The sequence below is a fragment of the Zingiber officinale genome, chromosome 3A, assembly GCF_018446385.1.
Source record: "Zingiber officinale cultivar Zhangliang chromosome 3A, Zo_v1.1, whole genome shotgun sequence".
NCBI classification, from domain to species: domain Eukaryota; kingdom Viridiplantae; phylum Streptophyta; class Magnoliopsida; order Zingiberales; family Zingiberaceae; genus Zingiber; species Zingiber officinale.
In genome coordinates, this window is record NC_055990.1 from 149669476 (window position 1) to 149685013 (window position 15538).

Consider the following 15538-nt stretch of genomic DNA (forward strand, 5'->3'; position numbering starts at 1 on the left):
CTTTTCACAGGATCGAGCTTTGACTCGATCCAACCGTTGGGGGATAAATTTTATCCCCCCAGGGCGCCCGGAACCCTTCCAGGCGCCCCGACTAAGGCTATAAATATAGCCTTGGTCCAGAAGCTTTTCAACAATCACGATCATTCTATTTCCAAACACTTGTATGCTTTAGTTGTAGTTAAGCTTCTGTTTTCTGTGCCTAAACGATGTAAGAGGCTTCTCCGCCTGAAGGAGTTTTTGAGCTTAATCTTCCTTGGATTAACAACCACATCAGTTGTAGCCAAGTAAACATCTGGTGCCTTGTCTTTTCTTTTATGCTTTTATTTATCTGCTTAATTCATTTTACAAGTGTTAGCTTAATCGTTCGAGGAAGGGTTGTTTGTTTTTAATTGACAGGTTATTTACCAACCCTTCTAGCCGGCCCAACGGTCCTACAATACCTCGTGTGTTTATTACGAGGAGTTGATATGCTTAGATGAGTTGGTTCACTTTTTTATAGTTATTATAATCCTTCAAATGTGCTACTAACTATTGCATAGCCTTATTCAATTCATTCATTAGGTCTACTCTTTCTTTGTCTTTCTTCTTTGTTGTCTTCTGTCCTATTGAATGAGATTGGACTTCTTTATCATCCACATCAACAGTTATGTTAGGATTTAAAGACTCAGTATACGCACTTGATGATTTTAATATCCTTGCTTTCTTTGTAGCCCGTCGCACTGAGGATTGACTAGTGTATATATTTCACAATCATTCACACATGTTCATATTGGAAAGTATATTTAAAAGTACTATTATATTCTTCATGAGCACGCACCATCAAATCCTCGTCGCTCCATCTATTTGGTCAATTATTGTACCATTTATTCTAAATTCCATTATATCTATTCATGATCTTTTTCATTGAAGTCCAATGTGATTTTGCTTTATCCACAGTTCTCTTTTTAGCTCATCTATGTATTACAGTATGTCACCACTTATTTCTAAAAAGACTCACTTTTCTGGGCATTACCAACTACTGAATTTTCACTCATGATTATGTAGGATGTTGCAAGGAGTTTATCATTTGCTATTCTCTACACTGTTCGCTTGCTATGATCTCCATCTGATTCGTTGTCTGTCTCGGTTGTTTGATCAAAAATAATATTATCAAGCCCTGTATGAAATGAGAATGAAGGAAATTATGAATCAGGGGTTGCATGAGATGTTTCTATACTGTTATCACTATTACTTGCATCAACACTAGCTCATCTTGATTTATTTGATTGAATCTCCGATGATTGAAGCAGATTAATTCCATGAAATAGAGCTTATATGAAATATTAGTTATTCTACCAATATTTCAAGGGATATGTATTAAATGGAGCTTAAGGGTCGCTACTTGAAAATTTTGGATACCTTTGGGAATTATGATAATGCGGTGGTGGGTATGAAAATAGTTGAAAATTTTGTGGATGTTGTGTGGGAAATGGAAATGGAAGAGGTTGTAGATTAGGACAAACTCGAGAATTTTCTCTACTTTAATTTTCATGAATATTTGGAGAATTCAACAAATCTTCAAAATAATGACTGAAATTTCTATCCATTTATCTCTGAATTTTGGACACACAGTGATTTTTTTTGGTGAAAAATAAATGAAAAAATGATGTATATATAAAAAAGAAAAAAAATGATTATTGTCAACTTTCTAAAAATTGAATCGTTGGATCAAATTAATTATCAATGTTTACATTCAATATTTAAAAAAAAAATAAAAGAACTATTGCAACAACATGTGGGCCCTCCCGCCCACATGCCTATGCTGTTGTAGCAGCTCAGATTTGTTTTTTAATTAAAACAAAGAGAGATAAATCATCGGAGAAAACTCTATGCCCGGTGATTTCTAATACCCTTATTCCTATTCTCTTTGGTGAGGAATATTTGTGGTGAAGAGATATTTAGAGAAATATCCCTCTCCAAATATGTCTTAGGATGTGTTTGGTTCAAGTTATCATGTATAATTTTAGTTATATGATTACCAAGTAATCACCTAACCTTGGTTTTGAGAAATAAAACATATCCCGATGTTATTTGGTTTAATTTAGGTAATACAATAAAATCTTGTTTGTTTATAGGTTTTAGTACATAACCTAGTGTGATATTTTACCACATTATCCTTGGTTTAATAATGATAATATTATTATTATTATTAGTGATATATATATATATATATATATATATATATATATATATATAATTGGATAATGTTTTAATTTTTTTATTATTATTTTAGAAATTTTTAGGTGCTTTTATTGGATTTTAGATTAAATTTATTTAGAGGGTGTTTGGCTAAGCTTATAAGCTCTCTAAAATAGCTTATAAGCTGTTTTGGAGCTTATAAGCTCTTCAAATTTGTTTGGTAAATTTTTTTTCAAACAGCTTATAAGCTGTCAAAATAAGCTATTTTGGAGCTTATAAGCTGTTTTTAAAAAAGTATGGAAGAGCTTACTTTTTTAAAAAATATCTTATTTTAATAATTTGTTTCTCTAAAATATCCTTATATAATTTCATAAATCTCCATCTTATCCTCGATAATTTTTTATAAGCTTAATATATTTTTATCTCCGTCGACTTTTCTTCCAACGTTGTATCATCTTCTCTACCAACGCCTCTTTCTAATTTTCTCTCCCCCGATGGAGAAATTCGCCCAAAACCCTCTATTAATAAAAATATCAAAACTCTCTATTAATAGTATTATACCCTTTTTGGTAATTTTATTAATAAAAAGATCTTATAATACCAAACACATCAATATCTTTAAGTTGATTGTAATAAGTTCACCCAAACACTTTAACAACTTATTTTTAAAATAAGACCTAACAACTTATAAGCTCCTAAAACAACTTTTAAGTTATACGAGCTTATAAGCTGTTTTTAATAAGTTTAGCCAAACACCCTCTTAATTTACCCCAACTATAGCTAGGAGTTGATTGATTTAATTTACTAAGGTTTTAATTAAAATAAAAGTTAAAAAAAAAATCTCCGTCATCTTCATCTTCTTCTAAATTTCTCCTGCTCCCGCTCCCGCCGCCCGCTCTCATCGCCTGCCACCGCCCCCTACTGCCACATTCGGGCGTCACACCTTTGCGGTTCGTTGCCACGCGCGAATGAAGATGCAGCGGTGGCCTTCGACACTGCTTGCTGCCACCTCTGAATCTGCCTCATTGCCAGCTTCGACACTACCTCGTTGCTGATCTGGCACCGCCCAGCTCGACGACAATGCCTCAGCTCGCTCCGATTGTCACGCCTTTGCGCTCCATTGCCGTGTGCACACGAAGATTTGGCACCGACCTCTGACATCGCCTGCTGCCACCTCCAGCACTGCCTTGCTACCACCTCCGACACCACCCAGCTCGACGACCACGCCTCAGCTTTCTGCGATCGTGCTCCGTTCAGAGGTTAATTTTAGAATATTTTTTGCTTAACCTTCGGAATCGAGAAAACCCAAGGTAGATGGAGGTTTCCCGATTCTGGGTCAGATACCCAAATTGATGATGTTTGATGTCGTATAGGAATCGAGAAAAACTTCGGAATCTAAAAAAACCTTGAACCAAACACGGTTATCATGGATAACCATAGACGGATAACTAAGGTTATCTGCAATAATCCTGAACCAAACACACTCTTATTGTGGTTGCTCTAATATGAAAAAAAAATTATTATTTTAAATTTTCAATATAAAAAATAAGGATACGACACATTGTAATGCAATGTGTCCGTATGCACGCTCACGACATGAAGTTTATGTAGGTTAAACAAGTGCAATTAGCCTCCGGGGTAATCATGTTGTGGCAGAGCGTCTTCTTAATTACCCAAGTATTTAAGAATCGAGTCTTAATTTCAATGAATTAACGAATGAATTCCCTTTAATAGCGGTTGAGTTAAGAATGTTGGGATAATAGGTCATCAGCTATGAGTGTTTCTCGATTTATCTTAGTGATCGATGGTAAAGATGACAATGGGGCGGGGTGGGGGTGGGTTTGTCATCCCCATCCCCGCCCCGTCCTCATTTTTTAGGGTTCGAGGATTCCCCGAGCCTGAACCCATGGGGATCAAATCCCCATTCCCGCCCCATCCCAAAATTTAATTTATATTATTACTATTATTATTATTATTATTATTATTATTAATGATAATATTAATATCAATATTAATAATAATAACATTAATAATATTTTCAAAAATTTTAATATTAATATTAACGCTATTATTAATATTTTTTAAAAAATCTTATTATTATTTATTAATAATAATAATAATAATATTCGGGGCGGGTTCAGAGATGGAGATAGTATTCTCATACCCGCCCCATCCCCGAAAAAATCGGGGATCCCCATCCCCATTTCAAATTTTCCTCGCGGGGCCCCGAACCCATGGAAAAAATTACCATCCCTAATCGATGGAAACTTTTATGGGACCTAATCAATCATCCCATAATTAGTCAGTATAAACAGGATAACCGGTACCAACTGAAAAAAAACAAGCACAATGGAAGAGATTTACATAGATACTTAAGGCACTATATGATAATTTGTTGATATATTTTACATTGCATTTGTAAAGATGTAGAAGAGTGAAAATGATCTCATTATATATAATAATAATTAATTCCTATCCCATTACGTGACATTGGCTTTATAGATTTTTTAAGAACTATATCCCTTACTATATTATAATTTATATTTAAATAAATTTTATTAATATAATTATTTTTTTCTTATTTGATGGGTATATTTGTCATAATTTTGTATCGTTTAATTAAAGTACATTAATTGTCTAAGTACATATTCATATCATTTTAAACGTATCTCTCAGAGTTTTTTCCAATTATGACTTTCTTGCTAATATTTTAATTTTTATCTTATTCATTCATGTATATCCACATATTGATCTTAACATTCTCATTTTCAATTCCTCGAGTCATAATCTAACATTTAACTATATATAATATAACAAATTTAATGGTCATTTTGTAAAAAAATTCTTAAAGTTTAAATGATATCATTAAAGCATCTCCGGTGACGTGAACGACTAATTTGATAGCTATTACTCAATGATTAATTTTTTTATTTAAAACTTTTTCTATAAATATATTCTTAATATTTCATTCTTCTTATCATTTTATCACCTTTCTATTTCTTTCAACCACGCAAATATCTTAGAAGACTCGATCGCTGAAAATCCAGATTCATCTATGCTCCGTGAATTCTGGATAAATCAATTGAAGGAAGATGCAGAGGATATAGATAAATAAATAATGCTCCGGCTATATGAGCAACAACAAATGGTACGTCAAAGAGCTCAAAGTTCTTTCGGCAAAATACAGAAGAGAAGGTATTTAAATCGGGATTGTGAAGTCAGACATGTTCATCTTTTTAAAAATTATTTCCCTAATGAGCCAATATATCTTGATGATATATTTCGATGTCGATTCCGAATGCAAAGAAGGTTATTACTTCGTGATGCGGAGGCAGATTGAGGGCATAGTAGGGATTAGGAGAAGTTCTTTCGTGTCGATCGGCCGGGTGTATATTATCTGAGCCACAAACTCATTGACGAAGACCCCGTGCCGATCGGCCGGGCGTATATTATCTGAGCCACGAGCTCATTGACGAAGAACCCACGCCGATCGGCCAGGTGTATATTATCTGAGTCACGAGCTCATTGACGAAAACCCCGTGCCGATCGATCGGGCGTATATTATCCGAGCCACGGGCTCGATGTCGAAGGCCCCGTGACGATCGACCGGGTGTATATTATTTGAGCCGCGAGCTCATTGACGAAGACCCCGTGCCGATCGGCTGTACGTATATTATCCGAGCCATGGGCTCGATGTCGAAGACCCCGAGCCGGTCGGGCGGGCCTATATTATCCGAGCCTTTTGATGTCGAATGCCCCGTGCCGATCGCCGGGTTGTATATTATCTGAGTCATGAGCTCATTGACGAAGACCCCGTGCCGATCGGCCGGGCGTATATTATCCGAGCCACGGGCTCGATGTCGAAGGCCCCGAGCCGGTCGGCCGGGCGTATGTTATCCGAGCCACGGGTTCGATGTCGAAGGCCCCGTGCCGATCGGCTGGGTGTATATTATCTGAGCCACGAGCTCATTGATGAAGACCCCGTGCCGATCGGGCGAGCGTATATTATCTGAGCCACGAGCTCATTGACGAAGACCCCGCGCCGATCGGCCGGACGTATATTATCTGAGCCACGAGCTCATTGACGAAGACCCCGCGCCGATCGGCCGGGTGTATATTGTCTGAGCCACGAGCTCTGTTTATATTAGAAGACCATCGAGCGGCGACGTTAAACTTTAGAGTCGAACCGGCGACTAAAAAACCCCGGCTTGAAGACCGTCGAGCGGCGACGTTAAACTCTAGAGTCGAACAGGCGACTATAAAAACCCCGGCTTGAAGACCGTCGAGCGACGACGTTAAACTCTAGAGTCGAGCCGGTGACTATAAAAACCCCGGCCTGAAGACCGTCGAGTGGTGACGTTAAACTCTAGAGTCGAACCGGCGACTAAAAAACCCCGGCTTAAAGACCGTCGAGCGACGACGTTAAACTCTAGAGTCGAACCGGCGACTATAAAAACCCCAGCTTGAAGACCGTCGAGCGGCGACGTTAAACTCTAGAGCTGAACCGGCGACTATAAAAATCCCGGCTTGAAGACCGTCGAGCGGTGACGTTAAACTCTAGAGTCGAACTGGCGACTATAAAAACCCCAGCCTAAAGACCGTTGAGCGGCGACGTTACCCAGAGTCAAACCGGTGACTATAAAAACCCCGGTCTTCACGGACCAGCTCATCAGATATTCTTTCTCCCCCGTTCGGGGTCGAGCTTATCAGAGCAGCTATCTCCCCCGTTCGAGGACGAGCTTATCGGATCTTCTATCTCCCCCGATTCGGGGTTGAGAGATCATCACTGGTCTCGGACTAGCTCATCGGATATTCTTTCTCACTCGTTTGGGGTCGAGCTTATTAGACCAGTTATCCCTCCGTTCAGGGTCGAGCTTCAGTATTTCATCTCCTCCATTCGGGGTTGAGCGATTATTACTAGTCTCGGGCCAGCTTATTAGTTATTTCATCTCCCCCTTTCGGGGTTGAACGGTTATTACTAGTCTCGGACCAACTTATCAGATATATTCTATCTCCCCCGTTCGGGGTCGAGCGATCGTCACTGGTCTTGGACCAGCTTATCAGATCTTCTATCTCCCCCGTTCGGGGTCGAGCGGTCGTCACTGGTTTTGGGCCAACTTATCAGATATATTCTATCTCCCCCGTTCGGGGTTGAGCAACCTTCACTGGTCTCGGACCAACTTACCAGATATATTCTATCTCCCCCGTTCAGGGTCAAGCGGTCGTCACTGGTCTCGGACCAACTTATCAGATATATTCTATCTCCCCCGTTCGGGGTTGAGCAACTTTCACCGGTCTCGGACCAGCTTCAGATATTGTATCTCCCCCGTGTAGGGTCGAGTGGTCGCCATGGGGGCTTGGGTCAGCTTATCAGATCTCTTATCTCACCTGCTCCGGTCGAACATCTTTAATGATCGCGGGCGAGAGTAGGTCCAATGGTTTCGGACCGGGATATCTCACAGGCTCTATGCCCGCTCGGCTAAAGACTTTCGCGTCCGTGCGCCTCTATTTCCCGGGCTACACTTCCATTCAGTTCTCGGGTGATGCGTCCGCTCGGCATCATCTGCTCGACATCTACTCACCCAATCAACATTCTTCCGATCGCCCGGTCGGCCTCTTCGCAGTCGCGCGCTCGGCAATCACTCGCGTACTAGTATACAATGAGTTCAGCGATTTGACTTTAACATCGCGAGCGGTTCAACCCTTTGAGATAAACTGTCCAGTCAGTCGGACTAGTGCCTCTTTCGACTAGACTTGAAGGGGAGGCTTGTGATGCGGAGGCAGATTGAGGGCATAGTAGGGATTAGGAGAAGAGGAAGGGGCGTTTTGGCCATTAGGGAGGAGTAGGGTTGGAGGTTAAAGGGGGCACTGTAGCACAGCATAAAGGGGATCTTTTTTTTTCCTTTGCGGCGGCCAAGAAGAGAGATCTTTTCTCCTCCGCGCGCCTTTCGCGGGAGCGGGTGAAATTATCGACGCTCTCCTCCTCTCCTCCAGCCGGCGAACGTCTTTAGTAGCCACCACCTCTCCCTCCCACCAGCCGCTGCTCTCCTCTCTTCTTCGCCACGAGCCCGCCGCAGGTGACTCCAACAGCCGCCTCTAGCTCCCTCGTCCTCGCCACTTCTAGCCATAGCCGGCTGCGAGCGCCTCCGGGAAGGCTTTTTGGGGTTTTGGCTTCCGTCGTCGAGCATGAGCAGAAGATGCCTCTCTCCCTCGTGTCCCATCGCCTCACCACCTTCCGTTCCTTCTCGATCCACGCCGACGCCGCCACCTCTGGCAGCCACGGTCGTAGCCACCTCTGGCGGTCAGCGTCCCCGACATTCAGCGCCGTCACCTCCGGCTGCCGTAGCCGCCTTCGGCGACCCGTGTCGCCAGCACCTCCGGGCAGTCATCGTCGCCCACCGAGCAGTTGTCGTCCGAGCGCTCAGGTATTGTATTATGCTTATATTCCGGCCTGCGAGCCGAGAGTGTTCGGCTTTCGTGTCGCTGTCGCATGCCGACCTGCGAGCCGAAGTTGCAATCGGGTCGTCCGTCGCCTTGCGGATCCATATCGCACCCGGCTTCGAGCCACTGGAGCCAACTACTCGCCTGGTGAACATTTATCTACTATTCAGAGCCACGACGATTCGATCAACTCACCCACCTATCCGAGGGCCCCCCCCCCCCCCCCCCCGAGGCCAGCGTACGTCGTCGTATTCATTTTGTACTTATTTTATTGTCCTATTATTATGTGGATGTTTATCTGTGTGCGGGACCCACCTCGAGCATCGAGGTACTAGGGACCGGGGTAACCTGGTCGCTGGATACAGGTGAGGTTGACCAGAGGAGGACTTCTGACGACTTGCTCAACACAGAAGATAACTCACCGTCCGGGGCATGGAGATGCGGTCAACATTCCGGACGCGTCACACCGACAGGTCCATCTTCTCAGCTTCCCGACAGGATCACTTCATATAGTTGATGCCTTAAAAAATCATTCAGAATATTTTCAATGAAAGGTCAATGCGACGGGAAAAAAAAGTTTGTTACTACTTCAGAAATGTATGATGGCTATCCGTCAATTGGCATATGAAGTCCCTGCTGATCATTATGATGAGTACCTACGGATTGCCAAAACAACTATCTTCCAATGTTTATTCAACTTCTGCCAATGTGTAATTGAAGTGTTTGGGGCTCAATATTTAAGAAGATCTACTGCTGTTGATATTCAACACTTGCTTGAAATGCATGAATAGAGACATGGTTTCCCTGGCATGTTAAGCAGTCTTGATTGTATGCATTGACAATGGAAAAATTACCTCATCACTTGGAAAGACCAGGTTACTCGGAGAGATCATGGTGTTCCAACAATTGTGCTTGAAGTAGTCGCATCTACAGACTTATGGATATGCCATACTTTTTTTAGGATTGCATGGTCGAATAATAATATCAACGTGTTTAACGAATTACCTTTATTCAATAACGTTTTGCAAGGATATGCACCCGAGGTTAATTTTACGGTCAATAATACACAATATATAAAAGGATACTATCTGATCGATGGGATATATCCGGAATGAGTTACTTTCGTCAAGAGCTTTTCGTGCCCCTAGGATCCCAAGTGAAAATTATTTAAGGAACAATAGGAGGTCGTGAGAAAGGATGTCGAGCGGGCATTTGGAGTGCTCCAATCTCGATAAGAGGTCCAGTGCGATTTTGGTACAATGATAATTTAAAGGATATCATGTATACATGCATTATTTTACACAACATGATTATTGAGAATGAAGGAGATGCAATAGTGAATTGATCGGATGATGATGGAGATCCCCCGTCACAAATATTCATCCAAGAATTCCAAGAATACCTTTGGAGAAATTGCGAACTACATGATAATTAACTATATCATAACTTTGAGCCGACTTGGTTGAACATATCTGGGCATGTTACTGTTGTAATTAGGAAAATAATAATTTATTAATTGTGATAATGTTAAAAAAAAATTTATTTGATATATGGTAATATTTATGTACTTTTTTAATTGTTAATGTTATTCTGAGTATTAACAATTTATGGATTTAAATTCTAAAAAAAAAATTATATATAAGATAAAATATGAAGGAGATATAAGAAATATATACAATGAAAAAATGTGGGACCCACAAAGAAATTGTTGAGAGATTTTTTTAATAGTGGAGAGATATATAGAGGTTTTTACTTTTGACGTGGTATTAAAGGAGCTCCTTGAAGGTGTCCATGATTGTAAATGCTCATATATCCTAGAATAAATTTATCACATTTCAATTGCAAAACAAGCCTTCGGAAAACTACCATGTGCTGGAATTGTTGATTACTATTAGTTGACAAACCACCAATCCAGTTTAATGGAGATCAAATTTGTACAATAATTAACTCAAAACCACCATGTGGAAATCTATATCGCGTGTTAGTAAAAATATGAACTCTTGAGGGGCCTTTAGGTAGGGCTCAAAGGCCAATAGGCAGGATAAATAACAGTCAAACATAGATTAAAATCCGAGTAATCTACTCGATGAGTTTCCCCTATGTCGATTGGGGCATGTCGAGGGGCTCAGCTCCATCATCTCCCAATCGGCTATTACCGATCAGACATATTCTCAGGAGCTCAACTCCCCACCATCATCTCTCAATATGTTATCGTCGATTGGACAACTCCGAGGCTCTGCTGCCCACTATATCTCGATCGGCTATACCAATCAGACAATTCAGAGGCCCACCTCCCCACCATCATCTCCCTATCGGCTATCGTCAATCAAACAACTCCAGGGCTCTATTTCCTGTCATATCCCGATCGACTATCGTGGATCGAACAACTCCAAAGTTGTGCTCCTCGTCATATCTTGATCGGCTATCACCGATCGGACAACCATGGGGCTCAACTCTCCACTGTTACTCAAGGGGCTTAGTTCCCCATACCTCGATTGGCTACTGTCAGACAACACTCGCTACCTCAATCGGTTACCTCCAATCGAACAACTCTATAACTCAGTTCCCTGTACCTTCAAGGCTCATCTCCCTGAAAACCCATTAAAGATCATCAAGTTCCACCTCCCTGAGTAATGGTTGGACCCCTAGCTTTGGCCTTTCTAAACAGGATAGAAAACCTAAGACTCATTAGACCTGCATGCTCAAGGGCCCACACACTCTTCTTGTCAGTAATACCTCACATAGGATTGTCAGAGAATCAACAAGATCACATCATCAATCCCAAGTATAAGATAATCCCAAGTATAAGATACACCTCCCTTACTTATAATGGGGCTACTAGAGACACATGGGATCACCAAGGGCGTAGTCAGTACTAGGCTACACTGGGCTGAAGCCCAGTGCAGCCCAGCAATGTTTAACACCCTAAGTCCAGTCCCTAATCAGTAAGCCCTAAGTTTTCTTTCGCTGCCCAGTGCAGGTGAATGAGCCCAGCCCCTAATCCCTAACCTAGCGACTTTTTTCGCCTCCTTCTCTAGCACGACGGACCCCTTGAGGGTTGAGGCAGTGATCGTCTTCGTCGCCACCTGCAATCCTTCAGCACATCATCTCCTTCTTCAGCCACCGGTTCTCCTCGCTCAATCTCTTGGCACTGATAAGTGGTAATCTCCTGATCTCCATCTACCATCTACATCTTCTTTGTCTTCTTCGTCCTTCATCAAAATCCATCCTTTCCAATTTCCATCAAGTTCACCTAAGACTAAAAAGCTCTCCTTTTTTCCCTCTCCAAATCAATCAATATAGGATGACACGAAAATGAATTGGGCTCTCCTTTTTTCTGTATCCTCACCTGACTCTCCTATTCTAGAAGAGCACTTTCCACATTTTTTTTTTAATTTTTATTTTTATGATTTGTGAATATTTTGGTTCCTTCGTCTTCCTTGCTTCACCCTTATGGGAGTTCTGTGGCTTTTAGAATCTATTGTGTCATTTGTGTGAATTTAGTCTTGACAATCTGGGGATCGCTGTGTGTGATGGATTTACCAGTAGAGATTGTTCTTCATAGAATCATAGTCGCTTTGCCCTAATTTTTTTTAGGAAAGTTATTTCTGACCTAGGTTAAATTTCTGAAAATTTTTAAAAATTCTGTCAATCCAAATGTGATACTTATTATTATTTGTGATTGTTGTGGTTGAAAAAAAAAATGGAAGGTCCTAAGTTTACTTTTAAATTCCCACATTTGTTCCCTTTTTAAGTCCTTTATTTTTGTTTTTGATTTCAGGCATTTCAAGTTTCAGCATAGCACCGGATTTTACGGGTAGACAGTGAACTTCTCTTTATCTTAAAGTGACAAATCACAGCCTCACGGGTAATTTTAGATTTATAGTTGTGATTTTATTTGAAATTATTTGAAAATTATGATTCTAATACTAGGGAATGTTGTGATATTATAAATTGATTTATTATTGTGTTTGAGTTTGTCATAAAATGAATAATATGATTGAGTTTGTTATAATTGATTGGTAGTTGTTTTTTATTTTTAAGTTATAAATAATTAATTTGTAATTATTTTTTCCTTAGGTTATAAATGGAACACCAACAACCTTTAAATAAAACGTCAAAAACATTACTGTCATTTTTTAGGAAAAGAGATGATCAATCCGAATCTGATAATCAATTGTAATGTGATATACCTCTTAGACCAACAGTTGGATCCTCTACTTCCGATTTACAACCTCATGTGGTATCTAGGCCAATAGAACAAAGAGAAGAAGAATTTGATATTTCTTCTATTGAACGAGATCCAGGATTACGAAAATTGATTTGTGAATACTCTGTTAATGAGCGGGATGAGATTAGAAGAGCATATATCAAAGCAGAGCCTTATCAACCCAAACTTGTTGAGTATCCAAGAACAAAAATTGGAAAGCAAAATCGTCGATTTCAATATGTTTGGTTCAAACAATTTCCTTGGCTAGAATATTCACCTTCAAAGGACAAAGCATATTGTTTTCCATGTTTTCTTTTTGAGAATACAAGTAATCCAATGGCTCGTTCTGCACTTGTTTCTGAAGGGTTTAACAGTTGGAAGAGAGTTAATGATGGAGAAAAATGTGCATTTCTTATCCATGTTGGTTCATTATCTTCATCACATAATAGATGTGTGAAATGTGTTCAGGATTTGATGAAACCAAAGCAAAATATTGACAAAGTGTTGAATGCTCAATCTACGGAAGAAATTATAAAGAATAGGTTGCGTCTAAAGGCAACAATTGAAGGTTTATTATGGCTTGCAACTCAAGGATGTTCTTTTAGAGGTCATGATGAATCAGAGAGTTCCTTAAATCGTGGAAATTTTATTGAATTGTTGAAATTTCAAGCACATTTAAATGATGAAATTGCAAAAGTTGTGTTACATAATTCCCCGCAAAATGCTAAATACACTTCTCCGCAAATTCAAAAGGAAATATTGCATATTCTTGCTAATAAAGTGAGAACAATGATTCGAGATGAATTGGGAGATGCCAAGTTTTGTATTCTTGTTGATGAAGCTCAAGATGAATCTAAAAAAGAGCAAATGACCCTTATTTTCAGATTTGTTAATAATTCTGGATTTTTGATGGAACGTTTCTTTGAGATTTTGAGTGTTGACGATACAACATCTGCAAACCTTAAGAAATCAATTTCTGACATCTTTGTTCAACACAATATTCAAATCCACAACATGAGGGGACAAGGGTATGATGGTGCAAGTAATATGCGTGGTGAATGGAATGAGCTTCAAGCATTATTTCTTAGAGATTGTCCATATGCCTATTATGTACATTGTTTTGCTCATCGTTTACAGTTAACATTGGTTGCAGCTGCTAAGGATGTGCCTTCTATTTGGCAATTCTTTTCTTATTTGACTTCCATTGTAAACTTTGTCACCTCGTCTCCTAAACGTCTTAGTGATTTACAATCTGCTCAACAAGAAGAGATTGCATATATGTTGACTATTGGTGAGTGTGAGTCTGGTACAGGAGCTAATCAGATTAGTACATTGCATAGACCTGGTGCTACTCGTTGGAGCTCTCATTATGATTCTGTTAGGAACTTGATAGACATGTATGCAGCAACTTGTAAGATCCTTGGAAATCTCAGTGAAAATGGGCCAAATGACACAATACGTGGTGAAGCTTGTGGTTTATGCAACACAATTATGAGTCTTGAATTTATATTTGTGTTGTTTTTGATAGAAAATATCTTAGAAACCACTGACATTCTTTGTCAAGCTCTACAAAATAAATCACAAGATATTGTGAACGCTTTAAAATTTGTCTCAACCACAAAAATCATTCTTCTAAAATTTAGAGAAGATGGTTGGGATGAATTTTTTGAGAAAGTAAAGACTTTTTGTGCACGACATAATATTGAGATACCTGATATGAGCTGTGGTTATAAAGTTAATCGTTATTGTCAACAATGGGACCATATCACAGTTAAGCATCATTATCACTATGATATTTTTAATGCTGCAATAGATTTTCAAGTGATGGAACTAAATTATAGATTTAGTGAGGCAACAATGGAACTTCTTGCTCTTTGTTCAGCTTTGGATCCTACTGATTCATTTAAAAAATTTAATATGAGCGATATTTGCAAGCTTGCATCAAAATTTTATCCGGCTGATTTTACTCAACAAGAAATTCATGCTTTGAGAGTTGAATTGGAACACTATCAACTTGACATAGTTTGTGATCGTGAGTTTCAACAAATTTCTACTCTTTCTGCATTATATAGAGAAATGATTGTGACCAAAAAGGCTGAGAGTTATGTTATGATTCAGAGATTGATTCGTCTTGTCTTGACTCTTCCTGTATCAACTGCAACAGTAGAGGGAGCTTTTTCATCCATGAAATTTCTCAAAACGGCACGTAGCAACAAGATGGATGATGATTTACTTTCTGATTGCATGATTCTCTACATAGAACGATAATTATCTGAGAAAATAGACTTAGAATCAGTAATAGATGAGTTTTATACTCTAAAATCTTGTCGAGCACAACTTAAGTAGATATTGAAGTATTTTGTATGAAATTTGAACTATGTAAAAGGATATTGGTATATAAATGTTATATGCTTGTTAAATATTTAGTATACATGTATGTTTTATTACTGTCGTAATTTAGCCCAGGGCATTTGAAGACCCTGGCTACGCCATTGGGGATCACTAGGTATAGTAGAAGCATGGCGATTAGACAGGATATCTGACAATGATGTGATGCATTAATTATCACGGAGGTTAGGAGGGCATTATATAAGAGGTTCCCTCTTCGTTGGCATAGGTACACAAGTCAAACACTTTGCACTTGATTACTACATTTTTTGCTCTTCTCTCATAATATTGACTTGATTGTTTGAGTAGTCGCGCCAAGGA

The 15538-nt window shown here is 39.6% G+C and overlaps 1 protein-coding gene across 1 annotated transcript; it reads left to right on the plus strand.

The window, feature by feature from the left end:
• The first annotated feature begins 8364 nt into the window (after window positions 1–8364).
• On the plus strand, window positions 8365–15097 carry LOC122050768 (zinc finger MYM-type protein 1-like). The gene is made up of 2 exons (XM_042611646.1): window positions 8365–8603; window positions 12820–15097. Exons 1-2 carry the CDS (start codon window positions 8365–8367, stop codon window positions 15095–15097), a joined length of 2517 nt encoding a protein of 838 aa, XP_042467580.1.
• The last annotated feature ends 441 nt before the right edge of the window (window positions 15098–15538 follow it).